This window comes from Trachypithecus francoisi, unplaced genomic scaffold (assembly GCF_009764315.1).
Source record: "Trachypithecus francoisi isolate TF-2019V2 unplaced genomic scaffold, Tfra_2.0 Lachesis_group8, whole genome shotgun sequence".
In the NCBI taxonomy this organism is placed as follows: domain Eukaryota; kingdom Metazoa; phylum Chordata; class Mammalia; order Primates; family Cercopithecidae; genus Trachypithecus; species Trachypithecus francoisi.
Window position 1 is genome coordinate 76,800,082 of NW_022681473.1, and position 21,229 is coordinate 76,821,310.

The 21,229-nt window shown below is 40.9% G+C and overlaps 1 protein-coding gene across 1 annotated transcript in view; it reads right to left on the reverse strand.

Moving 5' to 3' along the window:
• Window positions 1–5,474: 5,474 nt before the first annotated feature.
• The window catches only part of FZD4 (frizzled class receptor 4), a 34,369-nt gene continuing 18,614 nt past the window's right edge, over window positions 5,475–21,229 (reverse strand). The window contains exon 3 of the mRNA XM_033206866.1: window positions 5,475–6,042. Within this exon, the coding sequence (XP_033062757.1) occupies window positions 6,019–6,042 (24 nt within the window). The 3' untranslated portion in view covers window positions 5,475–6,018. The remainder of the gene's footprint in view (window positions 6,043–21,229) is intronic.

The following is a 21,229-nucleotide window of genomic DNA, read 5'->3' on the forward strand; positions in this document are numbered from 1 at the left end:
AAAAAAAAAAAAAAAAAAAAAAAGTGCATAATATATAGGGGAGTATTTATCATATTAAGTCATATGGCCAGAGCAGAATAAATAATGCATACAAATATACTATTTAAAAAGAAAGTTTATACATCAAAATGTTAACAGTGATTATAGTTTAGACTGAGAGATTTTGGTTTCCTTTTTACAAAAAAAAAAAAAAAAAACCCATAAACACAAACTTTGGTAGCTTTCTGAGTTTTCTACGATGAGAATGAATTGCTTTTATAAGAAGATAGAATTTTAATTGGAGATAATAAATAGTGGATGTTTTCATGCCATTGGTGTTACCCTTATTAGTGAATTGTTCTTATTTGCTGTTCCCCAAACCCACCTCTGGCTTAGCCCCTGGGAAAATGGCAACAATCCAGCAGAAACCAAATCTGTGGACCGAGAGGAATTAAAAGGATTTTCTTCATGTACTTTGGGTGGTTTTGTCTGGCTGGGTGTGCCTCATTCTGACAGGAAGTGTGTGTCACCAGAAAAGAATTTAATTCTTTGCAGCAAAAAGATGGTTAGTGGAAAGAGAGAAAAATACTCATGCATGCTTCTCACAGATTGTCAAACTAGCTCCCCTTCCTAGCTGGACCCACCCAGAGAAGAGGTGCCTCCACTCAGAGTCCATGCTACTCCAACAGACCAGGAATGTGTAGTGGCCTCCCAGTCCACTGAGAGGCCAGCTTGTTTGACCCCCAGTGTATAAACCTGGCTTTGCCTCTTGAAAGAGTAACCACCCCTCTCTGTGCCTCAGTTTCTCAACTGTAAAATTTATACGTCTGCCACCCCCACTAAAAAGTGAGCCCCTGTGAGCACAAGGACAGAGCATTATACCTTTCTGTATCTATATAGCCTAGCCAGCACCGAGGCTCAATTAATGTCTATTGACTAAAATGACAACGTTGTTTTAAGTGGCTTTTTAAATGTGCCATCCAGTGTTCGCAATTAAATTTGTGGAACGAGGTGCGGTGGCTCACGCCTGTGATTACAGCACTTTGGGAGGCCAAGGCAGGCAGATTACCTGAGGTCAGGAGTTCAAGACCAACCTGACCAACATGGCAAAACCCCATCTCTACTAACAATACAAAAATTAGTGGGGCATGGTGGCATGCGCCTGTAATCCCAGCTACTTGGGAGACTGAGGTAGGAGAATCGCTTGAACCCAGGAGACAGAGGGTGCAGTGAGCCGAGATTGAGCCATTGCACTCCAGCCTGGGCGACAGAGTGAGACTCCGTCTCAATCAATCAATCAATTTGTGATCATAGCCCTCTGGGGTATATTTATATGTGGTATAACATTTCTGGGGAAAAAAATTAAGACAAACATAGGGAAATGTTAAGATCTGGTAAGTCTGTACGGTAGACACATGAATGGATCTAATTAATATCCATATTAATCACTGATTTTCAGTTTCCTTGTCCACAAAATAATACTACTTCATTGAGGCTTTCATGCCTTGAACAAGAAGTGTTACGTCAAGTGCTTAGCACATTTGTGTCCTAACTCTTGATTTTCTTTCAGCAAGAGGAATGAAGGGTAGCTCTCAGTTGATTTTTTAATTCTAATGCTTAAAATTGGACTATCTGATTTGTAGGATCTGACCACAGTCATCCTGGCTATCATCCCACAGTGGCTGTATCCCATAGTGACATAGATATTTCAATGGAGAGAAGATTGGACCACATTAGGGCAGATGATTTGATCTCAGCCAATATTTCACCCAGTGTTAGAAGCCTTCTACAGTAATGCATGAAAGTATAATTGATTGCCTATTCATTTACCAAACACCACATGCTAGGCATTGCACCAAGCACAGGAAATTAAGAGATGTGAAGATATAATTCCCTGGCCACAAAAAATTCACTGTGTAGTAGCAGAGACAGGCAGAAACAAATTATTTCAATAGAATTCAGTATATGCTAGATTATTAGCCCAAAGGAAGAAGTAAAACATTTACCTACACTTAGCAATCAAACTTAGCTATTTCATTTTTAGTAATGAGGCCTATAGCTCTCACATACCTTTCAATTTTAGAAAATGTTAAGAAGAGTCTTTTTGCTGAAAATAAAAACATATCACCTTCAAAAAGGATGAGCTCATTTACGCAGAAAATAAAATAAAGCTGTTGTGTCGGTATATACAGAAATGAATGTAAATGCAGAGACAAAGCTTGGGCAGGGAACATATCATTGCCAAAGTGTTTATTGGGAGAGAGGAGAAGGTAATAGGAGGGTGGTGAGAAGGTTGTTCCCTTGTTTCCCATATATTTCTGTATTATTTGAAGATTTTAAATCAAAGATGTATTCACATCTTGTTTATGTTATAATCACATTATTGTATATGTACAGAAAGGAGTCTTCTCCCAGATATCCACATCTGCTTCAGATCTTTGTTCAAATGTCACTTTCTGAATATCCTATTTTTAAATTGCCACCTCACCACCATTAAAATCTCCATCCCCTTCTCTAATGTATCTGTCTTCATAGCATTTACCACAATCTGACATGCTATGTATTTTACTTTTTTACAAAATATTATTGTCTGTCTCTCCTGGACAATTAGAACATAGGCTCTGTGAGAGCTGAGATTAGTGTGTGCCAGTTTTACAGCCCTAAACCCAGGGCTGAGGACACACATACCAGGTGTTCCATAGGCCAACAGCCTGACTCTATACAGCATTAGCTAACAGCAATTATTTCTGAATGGAGAGCTACAGATGTCTTTTATTTTCTTCATTCTGCTACTTGATATCTGAATTTTTGTAATGAGCACATATTACCTAAGAAAGCAATTGAATTTATTATTTTTTAAATGATAACCTGGGAACTAAGAAAGAGGCTCCCCTAGAAGCCACCATGGAAGGAGTAAGGGCCTAGTGGGAGTCAGGCCAAACAGCACAGGAGAAACCTCCTGAGACACTTGGTGGAGTAAAGTTAGTTGGAGTTAAAAAGCCAACTAACTTACGACTCCTCTGCTGCCTCGCAGTTTCCAGACATCCACACAAATGCCTGGTCTACGGGTCACTGGTTCACAAAGGGTCTTCTGCCCCATAGCTTCCCATCCCCAAGCAGCGGGGCCCAGAAATTTGCCCACATCCTTCCATCCAGCAAATGTTTTTATCTGGGTCCTACTTAGATTTCAGCCAATTCTTTGCTGAGCAACTTGGCTTACTGTTTTCCTTGGGAACCAGGCTCTTTTTAAGTTGGAGTCATAAAAAGAATGAAATCCTTTACCTGATACTTTTCTATTCGGGTATTCAAGCCTGCCACAGATGGAGGCCCTGTGGGCCACTCTCTCATTATAGGCACTGGCATCTTAGCCCAGCACTTTGAATAAGGCACATGTGAGAGTGAATGCTGAGCTTTTTTCATTCTTTTCTTCTCTATTTTTTTTTTCTGTTCTATTTCTAATTGAAAGCCATTGTCTTGAGGGAATGATTGTAGTGATGGCTTAATCCTCATCTCAAAATGCCATCATAGGAGCAATGGGAGAAAGTGGTCCTGCCAGTCTGAAATCAGTTAAGAGAGTTGGTTTCTCATAATTGTTCTGCCATTAACTTGTTACATGATCTTACTCAAATCATGTTACCTCCCCAGGCCTCTGTTTCTTCATCTGCAAAATAAAGATCTTTGCAGTGTTTCTCAAGTCCCTGCCCAAATCAGTTTTTGTTTAACTGAGGATCAACAGTGACACCTTGTGGTTCTCCTTGAGCCATGTCTTTGTTTTTTCTAGCCCAAGTTTAAGGGAACCAAGGATATTTTTGCCTGTTCCCCTGCGTGGCCCACCCACCCTATCAGCTTCACTTAGCATGGCCCTAACCTTGTCTCCCCCTAGATTCGGAAAAGTGTGTCCACCCTTTGTTCACCAGCTGCTTCCCAGCCTCAACTTAGCAAAAGTTACTAAAATCAAACTACAAGTAGACTGCAGACACCAGCGTGAAGGCCTGTGCTTCTGTGGTGAAGTCTGCGGTTTGGTATGAATGTGAGGGTATCAGCCCCAGGTGTTTTTTAGGGCTGGTAGTGTAGTCCCAGAGAGGGATCTGGGCAACAGCTCAAAGAGCAAGACTGAAGATTTTACTGTTTTCCAGCACTCCTACTAATTTGTAAAATTATCAGATTCCAAATTGTTCTATGCCACAGTTTTTCCATTCATAAAATGAGAAAAAGCTGTCATAGCACTGCCTTCAAATTCAGTTAGTCTATTCATTCATTTACTTATTTTTTCTTCAAATATTTTAATGAGCATCTTCCTGATGCCAAGTTCTGAGCACCTACCTGTGCCAGTAGTCCGAACTTGAGAAGACAGTCTCTACTCTTCAAGACCCTGTTCTTGTCTAATGAAGAAGAGAGAGGGAGGAAAAACTTCCATTGCCATACAACAAAATAAGCCTTATGGCAGATAATGTGTACACATAATGGCATGGAAGCCTGGAGACAGATAGCATACTAGGCCTGGGAAGAATGTTTGACAAAGAACAGGACACTTAAATACGGATTTTCGCAGAATGGAGTTTGCCAGAGGAGACTTACTGTTTAGGAAGAGAGAACAGGGTGGGAATAGGCACATAAACATGATCTATCTAGATGCCCTACCATAAAATCAAAACACAAAACTCTACTGACTCCATTCCCTCCCCTTCCAGATATTACCCCATTTCTCTACTTCCTACTGTAGCCAAACTTACCAAAAATTCATGTTCTGTCTTCACTTCCTCATGTTCAACCACCCTATCTTAGCTACCACCCCTCAGTAACTACCTAGCCTGGGTAGAAACAAATGCCAGCATGATACCATACTCAATGATCCTCTGTCACTGTTGGCACTGTCATCATTCCATGGCCTTACTTTCCCTCTCAGTGCCATTTGCCACAGTGAGAAACTTTCTTTCTTGACTTCTTGTTTCTCTTGGCTTCCATGATACCCACTCTCCTATTCATGCTCCAGGTTCACTGTCTGCTCCTTCCTGGTCTCCCTGTTCAGCTCCTCCTACTCCATTCAATATCAAATGTCAATATTCTTTTCTTCTACCTAGGAAATCTCATTCATTCCCACGGTTTTAAATGTCATGTACCAGCTCCTAAATTTTGTGTATGCAAACCTGACCTCTGAAATCCAGTCTTAGCAACTAGTGAGGTCTCAGCTTAAATGCTACCTGAAGGTTCGGTGATCTTCCCTGACATTTTTCTTCTTATCTGCTTCTTGCTAGATTGAGAGCTCCATGCAGGTAGATTCATCCTTACTTTCTTCAAACTTGCATGTTTAAAGATTAGAACAGTTCCTAGGATACTCAAAAATTATTTGTTCACTAATTTCTGAATGAAATATAAGTAAATATAAGCATTTCAAATAGAATAAATCTGTGATTTTGATTGTTTTTAAGAAATTATTCACTCAATCCAGTTCAAGTTCAGCCAGGCAAGCCTCACAAAGGGGCATATGCTCAGTGTTTCAGGATGTGATCTAATTTTTAATTGTTTCTTGATGCAAAGTATCACCTTTTCCTAGTGACTGTTTCTCCTCCTCCATCATCTACTCTTGCCCAGTGGGAGATTTCCCAATGAAATCCCACTGACGATCTGAATCAGAACATTTCATTCTCCATGGTTATTCCAAGTTCACAAACTTCATTTGTGGCCCTTGTGGCAGTTGATATTTTTTCAGGAAATACTATAGTTGCAGCAGGCCCTGTTACAGCTTAGTGGATATGCACGTTGTGGATGCTTTTTACTGAAACACATGATAACCAGGTATCCAGGAGCGGGAGCTAGCAACACGGTGGTCTGGACCTGTGGAAAAGGGAACACCACTCCTGGCAAAGGGAAGCAACAGGCAGCACATTTTGTTCAGAGAAATAAGGTGAACCCTCTTGGAGGTAAACTTAAGGCTGAGATCCATTTTGGCTTGAGGCTTCCAAGGCACAAAGCAGCTCCCAGTAGCTGAGAGGGATCAAGAAATAGGATATCCTCATCTTTCCTTTGTAGCAACAGCATTCAGAAAGGAGGACCACTGGTCACCTGGAATGGAAAGTTATTATTAAAATAAAGCTCCAGTCACATTATTCAGGAAACTTTGGGAATGTTTATAAATAGATAAAAACAGTAATGGCCAAGGAACATTCCTCTCTCCTACCTCTCCGTGAGACAATACTGACCAAGTTAAACATGCCTTGTTTCCGAGATTGAATCCCAGGTCTACCTCTGATAAATCAGATGGACAATTACTTAACCACTCTCAACTTTTATTTCCTCCTCTTTAAAATGGGCAAAATGGGTACAGTGGCTCTTGCCTATAGTCCCAACACTTTGGGAGGCCGAGACAAGAGGATTGCTTGAGCCCAGGAGTTAGAGACCAACCTGGGCAACATAGCAAGACCCCATCTCTAAAAAAATAAATAAATAAAAATAAAAACAAATGGCAAAATAATGTCCTCACATCATCACTATGAAGATTAAATGAGACAGTACCTGTTAAGTGCAGATACAATACCTGGGACACAGTAGTAGCTCAGTAAAAATACTTTCCATCCCTTAATACCTAAGCAAAAGAAAATGCCCTGAAGATGTAGATATTCTCTAGAGAATTTTTTCTACATTTGCTCAGTCAAACATATGAATAAATAATATAGCAGCCTAGACAGGAAGGGACACCCAGCATTGAATTATGATTTGTGCTTTCCAGAGCTGTCTGCCTATTACCCGGGTATGTTTGTTCACCTTCATATTCCTGCATCTAACAGACTTCCTGGCATATAACAGGTGCACAAAATGTTTGCTGGCTTGAATTAAACTACACCTGCACTGTAGGTCCCACCCTCATGTGACTATTAAGCACTTGAAATGTGGTTAGTCTGAATTGATTGTGCTGTGAATGCAAAACACACACCAGATTTTGAAAATTTAGTAGCCCTTTTTTGGGGCTACTAAATGTAAAATATTTCATTATTAATTTTTATATCCATTACATGTTAAAATGATAATATATCACATACATCAGGCTCAATAATATATATTATTAAAATTAATTTCACCTGTTCCTGTCTACTTTTTTTTTTTTTTTTTTTGAGATGGGGTCTCTGTCGCCCAGGCTGGAGTGCAATGGTGTGATTATTGCTCACAGCAACCTTGAACTCCTGGGCTCAAGTGAGCCTTCCACCTCTGCCTCTCAAAAAAATGGAACTACAGGCACACATTACCACACCCAGCTAATTTTTTAAAAATATTTTTGTAGAGATGAGGTCTTGCCGTGTTGCCCAGGGTGGTCTCAAATTCAAGTGATCCTCCCACCTAAGCCTCCCAAGTTGCTGGGATTACTAGCATAAACCACCTTCTATTTCTTTAATGTGATTACTGGAAAATTTTAAATTACGTGTATGGCTTATACATTATATTTCTAATGGACAGAGCAGAACTAGACTACAGGCCACCAACTGGCTGAAAGGTCATTGAATATGTATATCTCAGACTTTTTTCTCTGGACCTCCTCTCTTGTTAAAGTTATATAAGCTTTATAAGGCATTTTCTAGTTCCAGCATTCTATGATCTTATGAACTTTAGACTACAGTTTCTTATGTAAGAATACTGATTAAGTTGCTAGTCTGGGCCAAACACTTTTGTACACACTGTCATTTAGTCTTTATGACAAACTTAAGAGGGAAGAATGACCCTCCTCATTTAATAAGTGTAAAAAGAAGACTCACAGAAGTTAAGAAACTTGACTAATGTCACCTGGCTTGTAAGTGGCAGAACTGGCCAGGAATCTTTGCCCATTTTCTCCAGTTCTTTGAAAGAATTCCCAACAGAAAACACAATCCAAGAGTCAATGTGGGTGCTTTGACTTGATTATTCCCTATGATATATTTCCTCGAGAAGAATCATGTATCAGCAGGATCATTGTAAAACGATATGCAAGAGGCTCCTTAAAGAATGGAGGGAAGCCCCGGTGCTTCTCAAGCTTGGTAGATCATTGACATCTAGCAGTAAATGTAGGGAGGCTTCTAAGGAGGTAAGGTTGAAAGCTGGAAAAGCAGGGACTGCTGGTGGTTAATTGTTCACCAGATTCAGAAGACACCGCTGGGAGGACAGCGGAGGAGTGAAACATTGACCAGTTCTGATTTAGATGCAGGAATGTGTTAGGGAGGCACAGAAAGGTCGGCACCTGAGACACCTCTCATGGGCAAAATTCTTCTCCCAAAGACTGTGAAAGGAACAGAGAATGTGCTCAGAGAAGAAAGGGGCTGCTGGCCTCAGAGTGCACTTATTTTGCCAACTCCTACAGCCATTTCTAGGGCCTAAAACAACAACAAAATGATGAGGGCATGTTTGACTTTTACAACCCACCAAACTCTGTTAAATTTTGGAGACCTGGGACCAAGAAGTAAGGGACAGATAAAACAAAAAATGAGTTAAATAAGATACTGCCCTTGCATTGGAACCAAACTGGAAAATGCAAACTGGACTTGAAGGCTCTTGGACCTGGGTTCAATTCTTGGCTCCACCTAGCCACTTAATCCTAGGCAATTCAGTGACTCTCAGTTTACTCAACTGGGAAAGTAATAAAACTTACCTCCGAGAGTTGTTATAGTGATTACATGATAATGAGGAAGCTCCTGAGTCCTGGTGTAATCAATGTTGAGTTGAAGAGTAGGAAAGACCACATTGTTTAAAATGGTCCAAGAGTTCCCCAAAACCTTTAGTGAAATGTTCAGTATGGCTTCCTTTCCTCCAAGAGCCCAGCTTATTTCCACAGCTTCCCTCCCACCCTCTGCCTCTTCACCCCTACCCAACTGGGGTCAGCTTCTGATGTGTGACACTTTTAGAACCAACATCCTGAATGCTGAGACTCAGTATTTCATTCTGTAGCATTTTCTGAAGCCTTTAACTCACCGAGGGGAGTTGACCCCTTCAGAGGCCCTTCTTTAGCACAAGCCGCCAAGCTACCTTTTCCGGGGTTAGCCCTTGGCCCTGTGGGGGTGAGCTTGATCACCCCAGACATCACTTGACAAGGAGCATGCTGCATTTCTCTTAAAACACAAAACAAAAATTTGCTGGCTGGCTGCCCGGTTTCTGTTATGTAGACCCAGATTAAATTTCTCTTGGACTGGTTTGTAGAGCCCCTGGATGTTAGACTGGAAAGTGATTTATGTTTTCTCTTGGCAAGGAATTACCCAAGTGAAAACTGCATTGAAAAACAACTGTTTGACTGGAGAGAGAGAGTGTGTGTGTGTGTGTGTGCACACGTGTTCGCATACATTTATACGCATGCCCTAGTCTGGTCTGGTTGATAAGCTGCTTCTCATTGGTTGACAAGCTTTAGAAGTAGAAACTCAACAGCCAGGAAAAGGGACTTACAAATATGCCAACCTTAATAGTAGCAGGGTTGCTATGACTAAGTTTTAAATTTGATCCTAAACTCCCTGGCAATCAAGGCAAAAATGAAAACATAATCAGGCATGTAGCTCTCAATAACAGAAAGGAAGGCCCTCCTGACCCTTCTTGAAAGCATTCAGAATATTACAATAATAACAACAGTCATTTACTGAGTACTCTCTATGTACCAAGAGCACATTTTGTGCTTGAAACAACCAAACAAATTAGTTTTTTCTTTTATGGTTGAAAAAATTAGGCTCCCAGAGGTGATGACTTTTGTAAGACTTTCCAGTTAGTAGCCGTTGAAACCTGAATTACTATCCAAGTATATCTGACTCCAGCTACTAACCAACACTGTCTTTCCAGCCTGTGATAGATATGTCTTCAGCAACATTTTTACAGCAAATGTGCTACTTTTAATGACTGTTTGACTGTCAAGAAGAAATTTCAAAATTTGGGAGTTTGTTTCGTGTCATATTCAAACTGGAAATGAGTTGAGTGAGCCTCAGAGCTTTGCTCCATCCCCTTTCCCATCAAAAAGTAAAGAATAAAACTAAATACATGTTGAATCTACCAAGCTAAGTGCCCTACATTCATTTCTTTCTTTAAACTTCACCCAAGGCCGGGTGCAGTGGTTCACACCTGTAATCCCAGCACTTTGGGAGGCCGAGGCAGGTGGACCACCCGAGGTCAGGAGTTCGAGACCAGCCTGACCAATATGGTGAAACCCTGCCTCTACTAAAACTACAAAAATTAGCCGCGCATGGTGACGTGCATCTGTAATCCCAGCTACTCGGGAGGTTGAGGCAGGAGAATCACTTGAACCAGGGAGGCGGAGGTTGTAGTGAGCCAAGATCGCACCACTGCACTCCAGACTGGGCGAGAAGAGTGAGACAGAATCTCAAAAATAATAATAATAATGAATAATAAAAAAATAAATAAACTTCACCCTAAAAAAGGTGTGACTTAGAGTATAAAAGGTTTTTGGTTACCAGTTGCAAGACCCACCTGAAAGAATTTAAATAAAGGGATACCCATAATTATAAATAATGTGTATCTGGGAGAACTCAAGGGTCGGAAGTGTGGCTGAGCTTCATACGAGAGACGAGAAGCAGAAACTGGGAAGTCAGAACACTGACTGGACCTACTTCTCCAGGGGGTATTGTCTTTTGACCCTGCTTCTCTATGCATCTCTATGTCGGGGTGAACCTTCTTGTTTCCAAGTACAAAAACCTCCATTAGGGCTATACTCCTGGATTTTGGTTCATGAATTTGGGGAAGGGACCAAGCACTCATAATTCAACTGTTTCCCCTCGCATTTTCCCCTCCATCTACATGCAGCAGCCTCTGGCTATTCAGGGTTGTCTACGAAAAGTCTGTCTCATTATGTGTTCAGCATTGCCACACTAAACCATGTTTACCTGCAAAAAGCTCATGCGTTACTCCTCCTCTGCCATAACCTCATGAATCCCTTAATTGGTTTGCAAGTGAGGCAAGGAAAGGGGAGGCTACTTATTGGGCCCCCTCAAACTCCAACATGTAGTCAGATAGGGTTACCCAGTCATGGTGTCACCCCCACTTCCCAGATCAAGAATTAACAGAGCCTCTGGATGTTATTCTTAAGTATTTTTTAGATTCTGACTGACCTAACTTGAGTCAGTCCACTGTGGGTCCAATCAGTTCTGCCAGGGGCCTGGAATCATGTGGTACAAACAGAGAAGGGGAGAGTAGTCAGAGAGAAAGAATCAAGGGGCTAAGCAGATACCTCAAGGTTTCTATTATAGGCAGGCGTTGTCATCTGCTTTTCACCAGTGGAGAAATTGCATCTTAGGGAGAAGACAGTCTCACAGCTAATATCAGAGCTAAAAGTCATACTGAGGTCTGATTGACTCTAAAGGTTATGTTCCCAACATACTTATAAGATCTCAGAAGCTGACCCTGAGCTGGCATTCTCTAGTTGGCATTGAATAGAATACCTGGCATCGTGTAAACTATCCCATCGTGTAAAGTATCCCAGTAATACTAATAAGAAAGCAGAGCTAAGATTTTACCTTCTCATTTTTTTTAATTTTAAAAATGAGATGGTGTCTCACTATATTGCCCAGTCTGGTCTTGAACTCTTGAGCTCAAGCAGTCCTCCCACCTTGACCTCTCAAAGTGCTGGGATTACAGGCATGAGCCACCGTGCCCGGCCTTACCTTCTCATTTTTAGTGACATCATCTTTTCCTTTCTCTTTCTGAACTACCCTAGAAATATGAGCTGCAAAGATTAATAAAAAGAATACTAGGCTGGGTGCAGTGGCTCATGCCTGTAAGCCAGGAGAGGCTGAGGCAGGAAGATCACTTGAGGTCAGGAGTTTGAGACCAGCCTGGCCAACATAATGAAACCCCGTCTCTACTAAAAATACAAAAATTAGCCGGGCGTGATGGCAGGTACCTGTAGTCCCAGATACTTGGGGTGCTGAGGCTTAAACTCAGGAGGCGGAGGTTGCAGTAAGCTGAGATTGCACCATTGCACTCCAGCCTGGGTGACAAAAGAGAAACTCAGTCTCAAAAAAAAAAAAAAAAGTGTACTGTACTTGGTCCCAGAAAGTCTCCACTTACAAGTTCCATGTCCTTAAAACGCACAGATTTAACCTTAAGCTCTTTGATCATCATTCAGTTTTTTCTTTTATTTAGCCTATATAGATGTATGTATGTATGTATGTATGTATATGTTAATGTAATATTCAGCATATGTTTTATATACTTATACATATACATAAGTATAACATATGTATGTTAATGTAATATATAAAGCATATGCATTACAAATATTTTATACTTACACATGTGTATTATATATAAGTATAATATATGTATATATTATATACTTATACATGTTTAATACATATTACATTAACATACCTATATTATATAAGTATATAATCCATATGCTTAATATATTACATTAACATATATAAATCTATAATACATATGTTTAATATAAAAATGCCTAAGACATATATACCATATAATATGTTATGTATTAATATGTACTACATGTTTTATTATTATATCAACAGATATAGTGGATATCTACAACATATTAAGTAATTAAAAATAAAACAAATCCTACCAGATGCTTATCTTCTAAAGTGAGAAATGCAAATTAAAAGTAACTATACTGAAATAATGTTTTTCTGCCCTCAGATCTCCAAATGTCCAAATGTTCTGCAACACATGTGGGTGAGGCCAAGGGGAAACAGGTGCACTTAAACACTGTGGATGGAAATATGAAGTAGTACAATCCCAATGAAAGCAATTTGCCAAAATTTATTAAACCACAAACTTGGCCGGGTGCAGTGGCTCATGCCTGTAATCCCAGCATTTTGGGAGGCCGAGGCAGGCAGTTCATCTGAGGTCGGGAGTTCGGGACCAGCCTGACCAACATGGAGAAACCCAGTCTCTACTAAAAACACAAAATTAGCTGGGCATGGTGGTGCATGCCTGTAATCCCAGCTACTCAGGAAGGCTGAGGCAGGCGAATCACTTGAACCTGGGAAGCGGAGGTTGCGGTGAGCCAAGATCATGCCATTGTACTCCAGCCTGGGCAACAAGAGTGAAACTCTGTCTCAGAAAAAAAAAAAAAAAACCCCACAAACTCAAGGCTGGGTGTAGTGGCTCACACCTCTAATCCTAGTACTTTGGGAAGCTAAGGCAGGCAGATCACCTGAGGTCAGGAGTTCAAGAGCAGCCTGGCCAACATGGCAAAGCCTCATCTCTACTAAAAATACAAAAATTAACCATGCGTGGTGGCGCATGCCTTTAATCCCAGATACTTGGGAGGCTGAGGCAGGAGAATCGCTTGAACCCGGGAGGCAGAGGTTGCAGTGAGCCAAGATTGTGCCTAGATGACAAAGCGAGACTCTGTCTCAAAAATAATAATTTGAAATACAAATTCGTATACAATTTGTACCAGCAATTTGGTTTCCAGGAAATTATGCTTCAAGTATTCTCACACTCATAAGAACATCTGTATATGATTGTTATTGTGGCATTGTTTATGATAGCAAAAGATTAAAAACAATTTAAATGGCCATCAGCAAAGGCCTAGATTATCTATAGAGTGGAACTCCGGGCATCAATTACAGAGAATGAGGAAGCTCTCTAAGTTCTGAAATGGAAAACTGCCAAAATGTAACAGTGCATGGAAAAAGCAAGGTGCAGAACAGTGTGTAGAGTATGCATATGTGTAAAAATTATATACATTAGTATTAGCAATACTAATAGTACTAGTAATTACTTATTTGCTAATATATGCAAATATAGTATATTATCCTGTAATAGTATTTGTTATAATGGTATAGTATGTGTATATATATTTGTGTATATGTATATGTATATAAAATCTTGTACAGGCATTAAAAAAATCTCTGGGGAAAAAAACTGACATCAAGAAGTTCCTTAAAAAAAAAAAAAAACGTGGGTTGGGAAGCCAGGCAAATGGGGACACGGATGGGAATAAAACTTTTGACAGAATATCTTTTGAGAATTTTGAACCAACATGAATGTATAAGCTATTCAAAAATTGAAATAAATATATGCATTTGTAAATATATGCATTGTCATTTGTAAAATGACAACAGTGCAGTGAATGTTAGGAAGGAGAAGCCCAGGGCCCCACAGGAACATGTAACTTAGTCTGCAGGGCCTAGGGAAACTCCCTGATGAAGTCGCTTTTAAACTGAGACTGGAAGAATAAATAGGCAAAGAGGAAAGTGGATGAAGAACGGCTGACCAGAAAAAAGGACCCCACTTACAAAAACACTGAGCAGGTAAAGAGCTTCACAGTCAAGGAGTAGAAACATACCCAGTATGGCCAGAACACAGAAAACCAGGGGAAAGGGAGATGCAGGAAGGAGTAGCCAAAGCTGAAAGCAAAGTGAGGGCCAAACCGTGCAGGCTATGTGAAAAATATCTGGACTTGCTCCTAAGGGCAATAGGAAGCCATTGACGGAGTTTAAGCGGGAAAGTGATGGGATCAAGTTTATGTTTTAAATGGATTGCTTTGGAGCCTATGAGGAGAAATGACTGGAGGAAGCAAGATTGGATGTTGACAACTCATATATCTGACAAACTACTCTGGAAAACTGTCTGGCAGTTTCTTATAAAGTTAAACATACATCTACCCTATGACCTAGCAATTTCATTCTTGGGTATTTATCCAAGTTAAATGAAAACATATGTTCACAAAATATTTGTACGAAATTTCTTATAGCAGTTGTATTCATAGTAGCAAAAATGATGCAGAAAAAAGCCACTAAATTTCTACCAAAAAATGAATTATAAGCAAATTGTGGTGTATTTCTACAATGGAATACCCCTCAGCAATACAATGGAATTCCTCATACACACAACATGAATGAGTCTTAAATCCATGAAAAAAAAACACAGATAGGTGCATACTGTATGATTCCAATGATATAAAATGATATCAATGTACAGAAAAATAGTCCCTAGTAATAGAAATCAGAAAGTAGTTGCCTACGGGAAGGAGACATTGACTGGAAAGAAAAAAACGAAGAATTATTCTGGGGCGGCGGAAATATTGTATCTCTTTTTGCACATGGCAGTTACCCAGTGTATACAATTGTCCAAACTCATCAAAGCAAAACAGCTGGACTTGTGCTTTTTATTATCCCGAGCTCAAGTGACCCATTCATCTTGGCCTCCCAAAGTGCTGGGATTACAGGCATGAGCCACCATTCCCAGCATGCTTTTTTATTATCTATTAAGTATACTTCAAGTTTTAAAAAAGAGTGGACATTGAGGAAGATAGGAGGCAACTGTAATAATCCAGAGAAAGGTGATGGCAGCCTGGTCCCCTGTTACTGAGGACCAAATAAAATAACATGTATAAGAGGGCAAACAATAAATCTTCATGCAAACCATGAAGCTCTATGCGAACTGTGAACCTTTGTGTGAAAGTGAGGACTGAGTCTAACTTAAACCCCATCAAATTTTGGAGGTGATGGGGACTTCCAAAATTGCCCCCGAGGCAGTCCCATTGTTGGCAGTGAAGGACTTGGGGGCGATTAATCATGATCATCTGGTTGGTTTGTCACAGTTTGGCAGGAAGTGGGACCAATGACTGCTGAGAGTCATCAGAATACTTGACCTTGGGGCAAGAAGCGGGGGAGGGGCAGAAGCTGCTCTTGCCAGAAGTCGTTTTCTACCGAAAATTGGGCTTTCCCAAACAAGAAGTGTATTCAGCTGCTGGGCTGGAGTCTTGAATTTATTTTTTTGTATAATTAGGGTTTGAAGGATACAGCAAAAAAGGAAGCAGACTGTCAGTTCCTGAAGCAGGGGCCATCACCATCAGTGACACGGCCACCCAGCCTTCAGAAGAGTTTGCTGGGGGCTGAGAGAGTGTGGGAAATACACGGGGGCTGCTTGCAAGTATCTGCCTCTGAGTGCAGACAGGTTTGGAGAAACAGCTGTGTGGAAATCAGGCAAAAGTCATCTGAAGAACTGTTCACTCACCATTTAACGGAATTCAACTTTGTTTCCATGCCATTATTTTTTCAGTGTTAATAAATCTCTGATTATTTGCTTTAATTTAATGTTGATTTTGTTTTCTCAAAACTACTTGGAATGAGCAGACACAGCTGGATCCTCCCTATTTACCCCAGTGGACGCTAAATACCCTGGTGAAGAGGAGACATCCCTGCACAAAGCAGCGCTGTGGATTCTCTGACCTCCTTGAAGACCCTCTTCTGAGCTGCAGTGGACATTTGTCATATTTTTATTAATGGGTGTCTGTCATAAAATCTCCCTCTGTAAGGGTTGGTCACTGTTGTGGCTTCTCTCGATGTGAGGTTGGACTCACCTTCCATATGAAAAGTGCACAAAATCACACTCACACTCTCTCGTTCACACATAAACACTCACTCATAGAACCCTGGCACAATCTGAGGGTCAGTAATTGACTTTGGCTCAGCCCACCAAGTGGTCTTGCCCTGAAGTGTGAATCTCAGGGAAGCAGTACAAAAACAGGCAGGGGGTGGGTGGCTACCTCTGGAGACAGCTGGAGGTCGTCCTTTCAAAAGCAGGCTGGCTGGCATGCTGACCAAACTACTCCTGCCAAGGTGCCATTGCCGTGGTTCCTTTGGCCTGGCCTTCTGACTCTCCCCTAATTTCTACTCATTTCTGAGGTTAATTCTCTTTATTCTCCAATACCCACTCCAATACATTTCCTTCCATTTGTGTTCTCCAGAGTCTGTTTTCATTGCTGACACCTAAGATGGTACATAATCATAAGCCAGTGTGATTTCATTTCCCACATGAAACCTTTAAAGAAAATGCTCTCAAGCAGTATCTCAGACACCCAAATCCAAGGTGTTACTTGGGTGGCAATGGAAAGACACCTGAGCGGGTGGGCATGGGAATAGAGGAAGAGGAATAGAAAAGAGGAAAGGAAAAGAGAAAGTACTGCATATTTCAACCTACTATATAGTCTAGGACTGAGGATACAGCAATGAACAACATAGGCAGAGGCTCTAACAGATGCCAGAAGCCAGCTAGGCATTTGTCTGGCTACCTTATGATAACATCATAGAGAGGGAGGTGCTCCCATATCCCAAGTGGGAAGAGTGTGGCTCAGTGAGGCTGAGAAACTTGTCCTGGGCCACACAGCAGATGACTATTGGAGCTGGAATCAGAACCAGATCTCATTCCTAACCACATCTGCCCTTTCCACTACATACATTTGCTAGACAATGGTGGGTAAACCACGCACCTTTTTTCTTTTCATATTTTGATTTCAGTGTTGTATCCATGATTTGGAATGAGCCCACCTGAGCCTAATGATGTAACAAGATCACTGGATTATATATGTATTTACTTTAAAAACACAAGGTAGAAAACTTTACTGAGTCCATGAAAAGAAAAGCTGGAGGCACGTCAAAGCCTGTTTTGATTTAAGTGGAATAGATCCAGCTTGAGTGTAAATTCGAGACTGTGTTTGCTTGTGTCACACTCTATTTTTCAAATTACTTTCATATGTCCCGTTTCATTTATTTCCCCCCGTTCTAGATGGGAAAACTGAGGCCTGGGACTTGAAATAACAGATGTATGTTTGCACAGCAAATTATGAGCCAAAACTCAAACCCATTCTGTCTCACCATACCTCACTGCTTCTTTCAGCACACAATAATTATTATTGTACCAAGTAAGTTTAACAAAGTGACTTGGATCAATTCATTCTGATGATTTGAGTTAGCTCCTGGGATCATTTGGGTAAATATTAGGCCCACATCTCTTTCCAAACATATTCCATCTCTCTCTCTCTCTCCAGTTTTTTTCTTAACTTTTTTCTATATTTTCACCTCTCCTCCCTCATCATACCTCCCTTCCTTTCTCTGTTAAACTCCTCTCCTTCTCTTCTTTCCTCCCTTCCTCTCATCCTCTCACCCACAAAAACATTTGTTTGTCTTACATAGGGATAGTGTCATGTGACTGGGTGGCTGAAATGAGAAGTATCTTTTAAGCTCCTGGAAGCAGAATATTTTCTTATGGATTTTTTATTGTTTGAATTGTTTTGCCAGGCTAATGAAAAAAGACTCCGAGGTCCCCTTATCTCAGGCCAACTAGAGGATGCCTTCAAGTTTTTGTTTTTCTTCCCAAGCTGGTTCCTTACAAATGCATCCAGAAGGTCATTCCCAGGTCCCCAAGATAGTGGTGGGTAATCAATCACATCCAGGACATCAGCATTACAGCAGATAAGCTCATGCATGGGAGGATTTGGGAAAGGAGAAAGAGGAGCCTAAACTGTCCCTGAACCATGTGCTCCAGCAAAGGCAAGCTGAGGGATTACTTTTTCTAGGACTTCACTGGGACAGCCACAAGTATATTCTAGCTCCAATGACCATTCCTCCCTTTTGATTTTGGACTCAAAACAAATAAAAATACACATACATAAAATGCTTAAACATTTCCTATATAATCTGATAACTGCAATTCAGCAAGCAATAAAGATTGTGTGATTGTGTTTAACAGCTCCAAGGGCTGGGTCCACACCGGGCCCCCAGGCAATAACTAATCCCTCTGAAACAGAGAGGACAACTCCAGACCTGGCTTTGCCAAGGACATGTTTTGTAAGCTTATTTAAGTCACCTAATTTCTCTAGGCCTCAGAGTCCTCAACTATAAAATAATGAGCTAGTTTATTATTTTTTTTTTAGCTAGTTTATTATTCCAACCAATGCTTATTAAACATCCACTTTGTGTCAGGCTTTGTGCAAGAAGCTGGAAATATTTTTAAAGTATAGACACAGTATCTGTTCTCAGAGGGTCTCAGTGTTTAATGGGGGAAAAGATGCATCATAAGAGAAAAGTGCTGTGGAAGGGCAAAGGTAAAAACAACTCAGCCCAGGAGTTTATCGTTAGGATTCTTCCCAACCCCAAAAGTCTACGTGCTTGGCAATTTTTGTCTGTTCATTTTGTTTTGGTTGTCTTTTCACATGAATGTATGTTATTTCATTCTTTCTTGACTAGTTGTTTTCAAATCATTGTTGTCATTATCAACCATTACCAATTACCAAACACATATTGTTTAATTACCCCAACAACTCTAAAAGTTAGACATTATAATCACTATTTTTTATACCATAACACTGAAGCCCAGAGAGGCTAAGTAACTTACCCAAGCTCACATAGCTAGGAAGTTACGGAACTGGGATTGGAGTTGACCCCCGTCAACTCCAAAGTACATGCTCTTTCTACTACTTGGTGCTGCTTCAGGTATATGTAGCCACTTAGGACAAACAACACCATTTGCAGGAGCAGGTGTGAAATAAAAATATGAGGCCCTTTGTTCAAATATTATTGAAAATTTCAAGACAGCAACAGCAAAGTATTAAACAAAGCACAAGGCCTGTCTAAGCACAGGGCTCTGAATGACTGCCCATGTTGCACACCAGGAATCCAGCCCTGCCAGCCACAATTCAGTTTGCAGTGGCATCTCCCACTGAAGCAAAAAAGCTTCATAGCAAGTTGCAGGCCAGATCACAGTCGCAGAATGTTTCAGTGATCATGCTTCACATGTAGGATTTCTGGCATTACCCAGAGGGTTCACTGTGAACCACCTGGCAGGATTTGGGTGCTCTGTGTGGTAGCTTTTTCAGAGTAGCCCTGGCACCTAACCTAAAGAATATTAATATCATTTCTGGTAATGCCAATTACTTTTTTTTTTTTTTTTTTGAGATGGAGTTTTGCTCTTATCACCAGGCTGGAGTGCAATGGCATGATCTCAGTTCACCACAACTTCTGCCTCCCAAGTTCAAGTGATTCTCCTGCCTTAGCCTTCTGAGTAGCTGGGATTACAGGCATGTGCCACCATAGCTGGTTAATTCTGTATTTTTAGTAGAGAAGAGGTTTCTCCATGTTGGTCAGGCTGGCCTCGAACTCCTGACCTCAGGTGATCCATCCGCCTTGGCCTCCCAAAGTGCTGGGATTACAGGCATGAACCACTGTGCCTGGCCAGCCAATTCCTTTTTTTAGTGTGGGGAAAGGTATATAGTCTTGAGCTGAAAGAGTTTTGCTCGGTGCAATGGTTCATGCCTGTAATCCCAGTATTTTGGGAGGCTGAAGCAGGAGGATGGTCTGAGCCCAAGAGTTTGAGACCAGCCTGGGAAACAGAGACTCCTGTCCCTACAAAAAAAAATACAAAATATTAGCCAGGCATGGTGGTATGTGCCTGTAGTGGGAAGCTGAGCTGGGAGCATCACTTGAGCCTGGGAGGTTGAGACTACAGTGAGCCATGATCATGCCACTGCATTCCAGCCTGGGTGACAGAATGAAAAAAGAAAAAAAAAAAAAGAGTTCTGGTCATACCCTCACACCCTTACTCTTACATTCTTACATTTAGAACATGAGGAGGGGGAACATTAATGCTGCATAAATGGAACATGTCCAAAAGCCTCTTGGGATGCAAGCCTCTTTTTAAATTGCAAACTGGGACCAGTACGTGTGCCTTAATAGAGGGCAGTAGGAAAAAAAGCAACAAGAGCTTTGCAGCTGCTGGATTACAAACTTCTCTACTGAGGCACTAACTCCTATTAAGGTGTTAGCTCCTACTGACCCAGCAGAGGTTGAGTATAGATTGTCATTTTGGTCAGTGATTCTTACTCAGTGGTATTTAATCTTTTGAGATCGCAGACCCCTTCTTTGAAAAGTATGAACCATCTCCCCAGAAAAAAAGACAAGTATATGTAAAATATTCTCGTGTTCAATCGTAGACTCTCTACCATAGCCCTAGATTTTTTAAAACCATATTGTAAAGCATGGCTCCCCTAATTATAGAATTGTCAGAGGCGTTTGAACCAGAGCAACTCCATCTTGAGTAGGGGCTGGGTAAAATAAGGCTGAGACCTACTGGGCTGCATTCCCAGATGGTTAGGCATTCTAAGTCACAGGATGAGATAGGAGGTCAGCCAAGATACAGGTCATCAAGACCTTGCTGATAAAACAGGTTGCAGTAAAGAAGCCAGCTGAAACCCACCAAAACCAAGATGGCCATGAGTGACCTCTGGTTGTCCTCACTGCTACACTCCCACCAGCACCATGACAGTTTGTAAATGTCAAAGCAATGTCAGGAAGTTATCCTGTATGGTCTAAAAGGGGAGGCATGAATAATCCACACCTCGTTTAGCATATAATCAAGAAATAACCATAAAAATAGGCAACTAGAAGTGTTCTGTCAGTGGAGTAGCCATTCTTTTATTCCTTTACTTTCTTTATAAACTTGCTTTCACTTTATGAACTCCCCCATAGTTCTTTCTTGTGTGAGATCCAAG